The sequence below is a fragment of the Capsicum annuum genome, chromosome 9 (genome assembly GCF_002878395.1).
Source record: "Capsicum annuum cultivar UCD-10X-F1 chromosome 9, UCD10Xv1.1, whole genome shotgun sequence".
NCBI lineage: Eukaryota > Viridiplantae > Streptophyta > Magnoliopsida > Solanales > Solanaceae > Capsicum > Capsicum annuum.
This window is the reverse complement of record NC_061119.1, coordinates 211,196,386-211,210,424: the sequence shown is the minus strand read 5'-3', so window position 1 is coordinate 211,210,424 and position 14,039 is coordinate 211,196,386. Positions and strand designations below refer to the sequence as shown.

At 37.3% G+C, this 14,039-nt stretch overlaps 1 protein-coding gene and 1 pseudogene across 1 annotated transcript; both read right to left on the bottom strand.

The window, feature by feature from the left end:
* Positions 1-10,409: 10,409 nt before the first annotated feature.
* Positions 10,410-11,404, bottom strand: LOC107841174. The gene is made up of 2 exons (XM_016685168.2): positions 11,091-11,404; positions 10,410-10,572 (listed from the first exon to the last, which is right to left on the bottom strand). Exons 1-2 carry the CDS (start codon positions 11,402-11,404, stop codon positions 10,410-10,412), a joined length of 477 nt encoding a protein of 158 aa, XP_016540654.2.
* A 605-nt stretch (positions 11,405-12,009) lies between these two features.
* Positions 12,010-13,578, bottom strand: LOC107841876 (annotated as a pseudogene).
* Positions 13,579-14,039: the final 461 nt, after the last annotated feature.

Genomic DNA, 14,039 nt, shown 5'->3' with positions numbered 1-14,039 from the left:
TTGAGAGGTGAATCCAACGTTGACAACGACGACAAAGATTAACGAAAAAACAAAAGTACATTACAATGACTCAAAGGATTAAGACACACAATGTAATACCCCGAACTTTCCTTAAGCCTAATTTCGTCTCTAGAAGGTTAAGGAACAACTTCCTAAGTAAGTAATATTTAAAACATATCGAGTTTCCCTAATTTTGACTTTTTATCGTGTGGAAAATTGAATTGGCTTTCCTACGATATAAGATTCGCCCAAATCTGATAACTGGAAAATAAGTTATGGCTAATTTAAGTCCAAGTTATAAAACACCATCATTATAGTATTTGGCGCGTCGCGGAGAGGGTCTATTATAAAATTATCAAATTTCAGTGGAACTCCGCGATAGCGGGGCGTCACGCTGAAGTTTGAAGTCCCAACCAGTGGGACAACGCGATGGCACTGCATCGCGGTGACACCCAGATTCCCATTTGTCAATTTTCAATGAGCCACCGCGATAGTGGTGCTTCGCGGTGGCCCCTAAATTTGGGTTTTTTAGTTTAATTTTTTCATCTCCGTAAAGAAGTTAAAAAGGTAACTTTGAACTTTTTCCAAGCTTCTTAAACCATACAAACATCAGATTTGAAGTCATTCCAAACATTATATGAGGTTTTTCTTAAGATTTCTCTCAAATAAAAAAAATCCTAAGCACCCAAAACCTCTGTCAAGAATCTCAAGAATTCACCATAGATTTACCAAATTGAGTCAAAATTCAAGGTTCCCAAGTCAAGGGCTTTAAAAACCCTCATCCAAAAGTACGGAAAAGAGTCTCAAGCAAGTTTATTCATCCAAGTTCATAACTTGAGGTATGTGGGTTTTGAACAAGAACATCCTTTCGTTCTTGTGCCCAAAAGTTTTAGATTTTCTTAAAGATTTTCATATTTTCAAGATTGAATTATGCCTAGATTACTATATTGCAAGTTTATGAGATTATGAGTTGTTAAGTCTTTAATTGCATGGTTTCCCCCCTATTTTATGTTTTGAATCGAGAATTGATGATATGCTTTAGACATTCCTACCATGATTTGTGATTTATGTGTCCCTAAGATTGAAGTCATGATTTACTACCCATTTTGAAAGTTGAGATTTCTTGAGTATGCATTCATGCCTTAATGTCCAAGAATAAATCTTTGATTGATTTTAAAGAGTTCCAAGAGTTGTATTAACATGCATATGATTTTAAAGTTTTAAAGCTTATTAAAGATAGCCTTCCAAGATTTCAAGAAAAGAGTTGATTTTGATCCTAAGCTAAAAAAGAAATCCACATCATTTTTATTTAAGTTGAGGAGAAGCATAGTTGGCTCCCATTGAGAAATTCTGAACTGTTTAAGGTGGATTTTCTTAAAGTTCTAAGCTTAAGTAAGAGAGTAGCATTTAGCAACAAGTTGGGCTTGATTCCAAGGTCTCATGCCCCAAAACTACGTGCCCACGTAGGTTTCTAATTTACCCCAAGTGGGATAAGCTAGTGATCACTAAAAGTTAAGGTTCTACTCTGATGGCAAGGATCAAACAACTCTCCTAACATGCGCAAGACGTTGGACTCCATGTAAGCTCACATGATTTATGTCGGTTAGAAGAATCTCCTAAGTGTCCCAAGTTTCCTAGAGTCTCAAGTCTTAAAGTTCCTAAAGTATCAAGTTCTTGAGTTTTAAAGAAGTTTTACTCTCCTAAAGAAAAGAGTATGAGTTTGAAAGTTGATATTTTAACGATTTCATCTAGCTATAAGTTTGAGATCAAAGAAAGAATCCAGATTAAGAATAAAGAGTAATAGCTCACATGATTTATATTACATGCTTCTTTATTCATGAATTATGAGTGTTTTATTCAAGCTATATGAGTCATTTACCATTGCATACATATTCCCCATAAAGAGATATGATATTGCTTATTTAAATTGCATACACCCCCATATGCTCATTACATTCCCAAAGTACTGATTCACATACTCGTCTGTGTGCTACATTTCCCCCATATTGTAGGTTCAGGTGCTCAGTCCCAGCAACGTCAGTGATCTCGAGTACCTTTATCTGCATCTTCATAGTGGTGAGTCCTCATGGTTTGACGACCTCTTTTAAGACATTTCAGTACTTTCAGTTGATGATTTATGTATCTTCAGTTGAGTATGAGTCAGTTGGGGGTCTGTCCCAATGGCTCTCTAGTTTACTTGAGTAGTAGAGGCCTATCAGATTAGTTTACCAGATTGTTAGTATGTTGAGATTTTCAGTATTGTGATTGTTCGGGCAGAGTATTTTTCTTCATATTTCTTATGATTTGATATGACAGTACCATTGACTTATTTTATTTGTCTTTAAGTAAGCTTTATATGAAGTAGCAGGATCAAAGGGTTAGATTTGGGCTACTTGTAGCCTTAAGCACTGTGTGATGTCTCGGGACCCGTCTTCAGTGCGTTACACACAAAGGAAAGTTAACACGAAGAACGGTTTCAAAACTAACTTGTAATCTAGTACTAGTTTGTAAGTTAGTATTGGAGTCAACAAATGAAACTAAGGAAATAACAAAATGAAACTAAAACCAAAACTAAAGAAACAACAAAATGAAACTAAAAGATAAAAAATTTGAGCATAAAATATATTGCGTGAACAGTAAAAGTGATGACCTGATAGCACACTATTGGTCACGGTTTTGGCGGCATTTTATCCACCAATTTGAAGTCTTGATCACTTTATAATTTGAAATGGAAGACAATTGGTAATGGAGGGAAAAATACAAGTCTTGACCTTTTTTCAAATTCAATCTCAAATGGTGAGACTTGACTTGTACTAGTTTCACAAATCAAGGCTCCTTGATTTAAGGAAAGTAGTTGAAAATGTTGAGGTCAAGTCTAGAAAGTGATCACCAACAAACTTTACAACTTGTCTTACACATTTTTGGATCTATTTTTTTTACACTTTTTAGTGGTCAAAATATGAGACTAGGTGAAGAATAAGATGAACACAACAACAATCTTCAAGAACACGTCAGCAATCTTCCAAGAACTACAACAATTTCTCACGGCCAACTCCAATCCCACAATAACAATGTCTCCAACCAACAGCCAAGACCACACAACTACAACAATGACGTTCTTAGGCCAACAATTCTCAACAATAATCTCGTCCAAGCTCAAGAACAACAATAGTAACACATGGACAAAGTGAAAAAAAACCACAACAACAAGGTTCAACAAGGGGTGGCCAAGTTCAAGTTCACAACAAGATCAACACACGGCCACCTTTGTTCACCACAATACTTCACAAGTTCAAGCTATAGTTTAGATCTAGACTCAAAGTTTAGAGAAGAAGAAAAAATAACACTATAAAAAATAAAACAAGTAAAAATCTCAGCCAAAACATAACACAAGACAACAATTTTGGCCAAGACAACAACAATGGACAAATTGCTATTTTCTGGAATTTGTATCTTTTCAACAACTATTTTTTATTTTTCTAACAAGAAAGCCCAAGATTTGATCTTGTAGGAACAATATCATGCCATGATATGATAGAAAATGATACGGTAAACTCAATGGGGACACAAGAAGAGGCACAAACTAGTCCACAAATTGGTTAAACCCGAGAGCCCTTTTGGAGACTAGTCTCGGCCAAACACAACAACGACAATAACGAGACGAACAAGGTGTTTTCACACCCAAAACAGCAGCAACAACAACAAGACGATAACAATATGACACAACAATAAGGTGAACAATAAGTCACGGCTTCACTAAAACACAAGAACAAACGGATACAAGTTACAACACTAACAAGATTACAATAAGATAAAAGGATAGATGGATAGACTACATGAAGGTGTAATCTTAAGAACTCAAGATCCTATTCCACTTGTGAACCCTTAACACTACACACTTCAATCAAACTATCTCTAACATGACACAAGATCGTATTCCACCTCTCAAGTGCCAACGTTTCCAAGCAAATACAATCACTAGTGAATCCACACTAGTTTCTTGTTCTAGTTTCGGGTTGCCTGTTAGAGAAGAGAGGACTTGTCTTTCTAAGTGTTTAAAACTTACAACATCATCATAAAACTAATCAAAGAAATCCTACATGGTTCTATTTATATACTACTACAAATAAAAGGTAAAAAGACCAAAAGGTCCCTTAAAGACTTAGGTGCCCATCAAGTGTAGTATGTTGGCTGATTTTTAGTGCATTTATGTATCCTTTTGTACTTCAATTGCACACACCAAGTCTCAAATCAAACATTCACTCCCATAAGTCCATATCCATGATTATTCTCGTATCAACATTTACGTATTTTTATTTCAATTTGTAAAAATTGGACTGCACATTAACCTTTTTTGAATTTTGTTTGTTTAGTTTGTTTGTATTATGTGTTTTGTGGTTCATTCACTCCATAGTGTTAATTTAGCTGATATACTCCATGAAGCGACCGTGGTCGAACCACGGGATCAAGGGGTGCATAACACCTTCCCCTCGGTCAACAAAATTCCTTAGTCAGAATCTCTATTCGTGGATCAGTTTAAAGAGTCAAACCATTTTTGAAAAAGGATTTTCAAAGGTGACTTGACACACCATATTTATGTTAAGTCGCGACTCTGAATTTAATTGTGAAATGAATCCTTTTCGAAACAAATTTTATCTTTTGTCACTTAATAATAAAAACATTTTTTGAACTTGAAATTTAATCTTTTTTGGTTAAAAAAGAGGTGTGAAGCTCAGGCGACTCTGCTGGTGAACTTTTCAAAATTCGAGCTTATTTTTGGAGTTGTATCGGCTTAGTTTGATATTCTGGGTGTATAGACATTTTTTATGTAATTGCTTGTATTGTTTTATCATTGTTGGACGCGTATGTGCTCTTTGTTTTTAATTTTTCTTCTTATGTGTTACCGCTTTATATCTAACATCATTTGCATAATCCAAGTCATTTTTTTTTGCAATAAGTCCCAGAGTACATGTCGTGTACACGAACTCTAGTTGAATCACCCTTATTTTAGGAGGAGGAGCCATTGGATATATGGAGTTGATGGAAAACAATCCCAGCCACTATCAATCATATGCGCCCTCGATCAACCTTGTTAGTGGACCCCTGCCTAGGTCAACCTTTAGGTCATACTTATCTGCACCATATTGAGACTTAGCGGGACCCACTTGGTCCTTTATAGGAGACTCACTCCTAAAGCATTCCTACATGCTAATTGTTGCATCTTTGAGGGTAATAGGGTCATTTGACGAACTGATTTAGAAAAAATAATATTTGCTAGAATTAAAGGAAAGTGTGTAGGCAAGGAAAGGTTGAAAAAGGAAAGAAAGGAAAAAAGTGAGTCAAAAAAGAGTTTCGTAGTTTTTAGAGTTTTTTATGGCTTTTCTTTTCCAAAATTCAAAATTCAAAAAAGATTTTTTTTTACCTTTTGCACTTATTTCCCCAAAAATAAAAAAATATCAAAAAGATTTTTCTTTTATTTCTTTACCATGCATTCATAATTCAAAAATTTAAAAATATTTTTTACAAAAAGAGATTTTTATAAAAGAAAAATTCAAAAATATGGTAGAGATTTTATATATTTCATATAACGAAAATACTAAAAAGTTTTTTCTTTCATAGTTGTTGGTGGCATTTTTATGTGAAGTGTCAAGTTAAAAACTCAAAAAAAAAATGATTTTATTGACGTTGTTCATCATTTGTCTTTGGTCGTATCTCTCAAGTCAGGGTTGAGTTGGTTATTTATTCTTAACTTTTCAATCTGGACGAACTATGCATACCTGATTCTCGTCCTTCAGGGTGGGATACATAGGCAACCCTTGATGGGTCCGATAACATTTTTTTTGGTCCTTGACTTAGTCCTATCCTAGGTTCCGCATCCTCTTAGTCTAGTGTTGTAAGCTGGTTTTGGCCAAGTAGGCTTATTTCTCTTAGTGGTACCTTTTGATGAATTTGAGTTACAAGGTGGTCTGTCCTTTCGACACATGTCCGCGTCAAAATCCCAAGGGTTTGGAATCTTTTGCTAAACCCCCTTCTACCCGCAATGGCGTGAACCAGATTCTCAAAATCATACCTCAACTCCACAAAATACCAAAACCCTTCCAAATATGGTTTTCAACCTAGGTCTGAGTTTAAGAAAGGGAAGGTTGTTAAAAATTAGTTCACACCTCTCAGGAGTCGTATGGTAGTTTGTTTCAAACGTTGAGGAAGGTGAAGATCTTAAGCCTAATTCAAGGAAGGCTTTCAAATTCACTTCTGAGGAATCTTGATAATTCTTTAAGGTGTGCATATTGTTTTGACATACCGGGGCATGATACCGAAAAATGCTGGTATTTAAAGAGATCTATCCAGGATTTGCTCGACGCAAATTAGATTATGATACAAGCCCATAGATTCCAATTATCAACCAAAATCTATTATCAGCCCATACTGAAACAAATATGTTGGAGTTAGTAGATAGTGGTAAAGAGTCATCGAGCAAAAAATAGCAGAAAAGAGGAAGAAAATGGATCGGTCACGGGGTTTATTCGATGAAATTTTGTCATAAAATGAAATACTACTAAACTTCGACCAAAACCAATCCCTGTTGAGCTGGTTCTGGCAAAATCCCTCTGGAATAACGTCTGATTGTCCTTTAATCCCTGAAAACAATCAAAACCGACCCAACCAACCCACATCCAATGGAATTGACCAAAAAATGAGTGACACAGTGAAGTCATGCATGAAATCGAGTGTGGATTTCTCTGAACTTTGTGATTTTGGTTCGGGTTGATGAAAAATCGTGAAAGCTATACCAAGGTTGGGCTTATTTGTTGATTGAGGTTTGGACCGAGGTATTCGAATTCGTTGGTAGCATCAAACAATTGGGATTTAAACTAAAATTGAGGTCTATTCTTCATCTCATTCTCAATTAATCTTCATTATTTGATACGTTGTGTGGTAAATTTATGGCGTGTGAATATTGCTTCACGTGGTTTGGTTACGTTTGGATTATGGTGGTGGTTGATATTGATTGTTTAATTATTTGAATTGAATAATTGAATGATTTAAACTCAATTGGGAATAAGTGGGACGGAAATTAAAAATTGATAAAGGTGTACTTTGATAATTTTGATTCATAATGCAAGGAGTTTGATTAATTAGTTGTTTGCTATTAATTTTCACCCGATAGTATCATGTTTTAGGCCAAAAATTGTTAGGCAAATTTTAGGTTCGGGGTAGGAAAATTTAGGAATTGTGGACTATTGAATATTTGGAATATTTGTTGAATGATTTAATTTACCGCATTTAGATAAAAATGTATTTATTTAGCCGGGGAATGCCCCGAGGCCATTTGTATTTATTCACCGGGGAATGCCCCGAAGTATCTTGTACTTGAAGGACATTCGTGATGACGGCCCGAGGTCTCGGATAAAGCATAGACTAGGATTAGTTTAGAATCGGATTTACATTTCCGCATTTTTCTATTTTGGACGGAACGGTATAATTCGGACTGGACACTAATTTTGGTTTTGTTTGTTTCTTGCTTATATGTTTGTTGGTTTATACATTCATAGTGTTATGCTAGCCGATATACTCTACAGAGCGACCGTGGTCGAACCACGGGACCGAGGGGTGCCTAACACTTTTCCTTCGGTCAAAAGAATTCCTTAGCCGGAATCTCTGTTCGCGGATCAGTTTTAAGAGTCAAATCCTTTTGATAAAGATTTTCAAAGGTGACTTGGCACACTGGTTTTATTCCTAGCGGTGACTCTGAGTTCATATAAAAAGACTCCTTTTCAAAATAAATTCTATATTTTTCACTTAATAATAATAAAACTCTTTTCAAACTTTAAAACTAATATTCTTTTTGGTTAAAAAAGGTGTGACACGTACCATTAAATATAATTCGGGAGTATATTTATCCCTTTTCGTTAAAATAAATGTCTAGTCGACAAACTCATGTAAAGCCGAAAAGAATCAATAAAATTTATAACATTAGTAGATATATCTTTTAACTGTTATACATGATATATAATTTTATTTAGATATAAATGTCACTTTTAGGCAAAATAAAATTGTATTAGTTTCTGAGATAATTATCGTTAGTTGAGTAACTTAGTAGGTGTTTGGTCACATTTTCTTGTGAAAACAGAAAAAATTATGTTTTTATTTTCAAAAGTGAAAAATATTTTTTAAAAAATTGGAAAAATATTTGTCCATGATTAATTTTTGTCAAAATTTTTGAATAAAGTGAAAGCAGATTTTTTCAAAAATTTATGGACAAACATATTTGGAAAAATGAAAAAATTTCATGATTAAACGTCCCCTTAGATTTTGCATTACAAAATAAAGTTAAGAGTGATCCCCTGATATAAAAATTATTAGTCGAATGACAGTACAAGAAATACAACAACAACAACAACAAAGCCAGTGTATTCCCACAAAGTAGGGTCTAGGGAGGGTAAGATATACACAATCCATACGGCTACCTCCGGAGAAGTAGAGAGATTGTTTCCGATAGACCCCTGGAACAACATAAAGAAATATAAATAAGGGGATGGATGGGATAACAGAAATAGGCGTACGAAATAATAAAATATAAATCAAAGAAATACGAAATACGAGAGATGAGGCAACCCAAAATAAGAAAATAGGAACTAAGAAATTATGAATGGGCCACCCACCTAGAAGTAACATACACTCACGAACCAAAGACACCTATGTACACAGTCCTAAGATTACTAACCCGGATACACAAGATCCCTCCTGACGGCTTGCTATAACCCACACCTTCCCACTAGCCTTCTACCCTTATCCACGACCTCCATACCTACCTATCGAGGGTCATGTCCTCAGTAAGCAACAACTGCTCCATGTCATGTCTAATCACCTCCCTCCAGTATTTCTTCGGCCTACCTCTACTCCTCCTAAAGCCATCCAACACTTGCCTCTCATACCTACGAACTAGGGCATCCGTGTCCCTCCCTATCACATGCCCAAACCATCGTAGCCTTCCTTTCCGCATCTTGCCCTGCACCAAAGTCACTCTCATCTTCTCTCGGAGAATCTCATTCCTAACCCTGTCCCCTCTAGTAAGCCCACACATCTAACGCAACATCCTTATTTTCGTCACTTTTAATTTTTGGATGTGGGAGTACTTGATCGGCCAACACTCCACTACATACAACATGGCCGGACGGACTGTCACTTTGCAGAATTTGCCTTTAATCTTAAGTGTCACCTTCTTATCATACAAAACTCTCGAGGTTAGCCTCTACTTCATCCCCTGCTCCAATATGTTTAGCGACATCCTCATCAATATCACCATTCCCGTAAATCATAGACCCAAGATTCTTAAAACTATTCTTCTTACAAACATCCTGGGAGTCCAACCTGACCACCACATAGTCCTCCGGCCTCAAATCACTAAAATTGCATTCTAAATTCCTTGTCCTGGACCTACTCAACCTGAACCCCTAGACTCAAGGGTTTGCCTCCAAACCTCCAATCTATCATTCACGCCCCTCCACGTCCCATCAATCAGCACTACATCATCCGTTAATAACATACACCAAGTCACCTCACCTTGAATACTCCACATCAACACGTCCATTACCAACGCAAATAGGAACGGACTAAGATTTGATCCCTGATGCAGCCCTGTCTTGACCAAAAAGTTCTTTGAGTCTCCTCTTGCCGACTTTACCCTGGTCTTTCCTCCATTGTACATGTCCTTTATAGCTCTGATGTACGCTACTGGACCCTCCTCACCTCCAAGTATCTCCAAAATACCTCCCTTGAGACTTTATCATAGGTCTTTTCCAGGTCGATGAGCACCAAGTGTAAGTCCCAATTCCTTTCTCTATACTGCTCCACCAATATCTTCACCAAATAGATTGCCTCTGTCGTTGAGTGACCATGTATAAATTCAAACTGATTCTCTAAAATGGACACGACCCTCCTCAATCTCCGCTCAACCACTCTCTCCTAAATCTTCATACTGTGACTCAGCAGCTTAATACCCCTATATTGTTGCAACTCTAAATGTCACTCTTGTTTTTATATAACAGAATCATCATACTCCATCTCTAATCCTCAGTCATTCTCATAGTCTTAAAAATGTCATTAGACAAATTCGTCAACCACCTTAGACCTACCCCACCAGCATACTTCCAAAAATCCACTGGAATCTAGTACGGCCCCATCGCCATACCCCTCCACATCCTATGAAGAGACTCTTTGACCTCCTCAACCTTAAAAAGCTTACAATAGCTGAAATCACGACTCTTCTTCGAGTGTGCCATCTCTCCTAACTCAATGCCTCTGTCCCACTCCTCGTTCAAAAGTCTATGAAAGTACTCCTTCCATCTCTTCTTAATGTGAACATCCACCACCAGAACACTACCATCCTCCCCCTTAATGCACTTCACTTAATCTAGGTCACGACCCTTCCGCTCCCCATCCTTTGCAAGCCTATACAACCTTTTTTCTCCTCCTTTCTCCTCAAACCCGGCATACAAACTCTCAAACGTTGCTGACTTAGCAGCTGTAACTGCTAACTTAGCCTCTTTCCTAGCTACCTTGTAGACCTCCCTATTCACCCGCTTCTCTACGTCATCTTTACTCTCAATCAACTTAACATATGCCCCCTTCTTAATCTCTACTTTCTTCTTTACTTCTTTATTCCCCCACCAATCCCCCTTATGCTGACCTGTCTAACCCCTCGAAACACCTAACACTTCCCTAACAGCCTCCGTGATGCAGTTGGCAGCCCTATCCCACATAACATCTACGTCCCCATGCACTCCCACACCCCTCTACCTACCACATTTTCCCCTATCTCCAGTGTACTAACTGGCGTCAAGCCACCCCACTTAATTCTAGGTCGATCCTTCCCGACTTTTTTCTTCGTGCTCTTCTTGATAGACAAGTCCATCACTAGAAGCCTGTGTTGGGTTAAAAGGTGCTCACTCGAAATGACCTTACAGTTCTTACATAACACCCTATCCCCCTTCCTAAGCAGCAGAAAGTCAATCTGAGTCTTGGCTATCGCACTTCAAAAGGTAATCAGGCGATCCTCCTTCTTTGGAAAGCTCAAATTCACTACTAACAGCCCAAAGGCTCTTGCAAAATCCAATAAGGCATCTCCATCGCCATTTCTAACACCGAAGCCAAAATCACCGCGCACATCATCATAGCCTCCTGGTAAGATTCCAATGTGCCCAATAAAGTCCCCTGCTATGATGATTTTCTCAGAGTTATGCGCATTTCTCACCATCTTATCCAAATTCTTCCAAAATCTCGCCTTCACCTCCTCCTCCAAGCCCGCCTGCGGCGCATAAACACTACACAAGTGTAACGATAAACCCCCGATAACTAACTTAATCTTTATCAGCCTATCACTAACCCTCTTAACCTCCCCCATCTATCCTCTAAGCTCCTCATCCACTAAGATACCGACTCCATTCTGATGTCTCTCATTCCCTAAGTACCAAATCTTGTACACATCCATATCACTAGCGTTAAATCCTGCTCACCTAGTCTCCTGAACACACACAATATTAATCCTCCTCTTCTTAAGAATCTTCACCAATTCTATGGACTTACCCTGAAGGGTCCCAATATTCCAAGACCCTACCCTCAACCTATCTTCTCACATCTCTCGCCTCCCTCTAACACTCCTCCTCGACCCATCCCTAACGCCTGGCCGAAACCCCCCCCCCCCCCCCCCCTTGCCCTTCCTTCCCCACCTCCTCCCAAATAGCCCTCACCCCCAACCACTCGGACATGACCCTATTCCATCATCGACCCCTCTATTCACTACTCAAACAGCTAAACAAAGCCCCAAGCCGACAACCCAATGGATAAATCAACCTTACAAAAACAGTAAGAAAAGGCACACACAAAGTACACTATTCGGCCTAGCATCTAGAACAACACAACAAAATTCAACAATAAGCAAAGCAGCCAAACACTACTATACTCACAAGAAATAGGAAAATTGGAACAGAAAGAAACAAGAAACAGGAAACAAACAAGAAACAAGAGACAAGAAAAAAAAATAAAAAAACAAGAAACAAAATAGTTCAAAGTACAGATGTCACCGGTACGCCTGCGAGCTACTGGTTTTTGCCAATTTTGATGTAGAAATTGACTACCAGAATAAAGTTGTTAGAAAAAAAGGCCGCTAGTGTGTCGCCGGAGCATCTTCTGGGTATTGGCGGGATCTGGACGCCGGCTGATGACGTCCGACCTGTTTGACCGCTGCTGAACCCTTGGACCATCATCGGAGTCGAGCCGGCGGGCGACCATAATCCCGTAGCGATAGCAGTGAAGGGATAACAACAAAGAGGAGAGAGAAGGCAAAAGATAGAGAGAACTGAGGGGAGAGAGAAATTCTGGAGAGGGGTTAACCTTGCCTGTTGTCCACACGACTTTGCGGACGTTGGCGTCAGAATCTGCCAGTCAGACGAAGTTGATGTTAACGGGTGAAGCGTTAGGGTGAACGGTGAGGGTGTAACTTTAAGGAGGGGATGGACAATGGGACCAAAGGAGGCGACAGTACAAGAAATCAACTCGAGCAAAGCCAACTTCATCATATTCAAAATAATAGATGTTGATGATGATGATGATGCATGTTAGTAATACTTACACAGGAGTTACATTTTTTTCGTGCTTCTCCCTAGTGATTCTTAGGCATGGATTACTACATTAATGTTGATATTAGATAATCTCTTACTGCTAACATACTTAGAAGAATTTGGTAATTCAATTTTGAGCCTTAACTATGCTTATTTGAAGGAGTTTTGGCTAGCTATTTTAAGAAGAGTCTTGTCAGCTATAACAAAATATGCCATTTCAGCAGCTGTGGATACAATGAGTGCTTTGCAGTTGGATTCAGATAGATTCTTCCCCATGGTGACATCTTCTAAGCATACTGCATATCATAAATTTCATCAATATCTCAAATATTAGAAGTCAAGAGTATAGTCATTTGGCACGAATTTTTTTTTTTTTGAAAAATGTTATTTCTCTAGTGGTTGGTAAACATTTTTCTGAGCCAAGGGAGTTTCAAAAATAATCAAACCCACCTGTGGGACTATACTGATTTTTGGACAGAGATCATTTACTTCATAATAATCTTAAATCTTAACTATATCTCAATTTTTTAACTAATACTATCTACATCTCAATTTTTTAACTAATACTATAACATTATTATCTATCTTTTAAGCCCCATGGTACAAAACACATGCCTAAATCTTGAAAAACATTGAAATGTATATGTATATTATATCAAATCTTACTGTTGTAATGGCAGTAGCAACAGATGCAATGACAGCTGCTTTTGCTCCTGCAACTACTCTTTCTGCATTTACAATCATAAAAAGGGATAAAAAAAAACATTTATCAAATTTTTCAAATTAAAAAAAAATTGAGGTGCAAGCAATGAGGCGGAAAGTACCATGAACACAATGCCTAACCAAGCCTAGATTTTGGTCCACTGAATCTAAACTCACATTCTTCGTCATTTTAGTTTATTTCTAAAAGAATTCAATGGACGAATATCTCTACTTTGTGAGAACTGATTTGAGTTTTTGTGAGATATAATAGTAAGAATGAATATTATTTATAGGCATTTCGATTTTAAGTTTGGACAAAAGTGTTTGATAGTTTTTGCTAAATTCCAATGTCTCAAGTCACTTGTTTTAGCTTCACACTTTTTTTGTGTTTGTAATGAAATTTTTTAGTTACATTAATACATACAATAATTAGTAGTTTTTGTTTTTGTTGGACTGTGCAAGGTGCACATAGCATAGCATGAGGGTGAGCCGTTCGTTTAGAAAATTATGATAAAAAAAATATTATTTGTCTGTTTAAACTATAAATGTAACTAAGGCGAATAAATTAGGATGAATAAATAAAAAGCCAAAACAATGGGCAAAAGTTGCGGATTATCTAAGCTTGTTGTTTGACCACAGATTTTGAAGTTAAAAACTTGAACTTTTGAATCTGTATTTGGACATGTGATTTTCTTGTAAAAAAAATTTAAAGTTTTG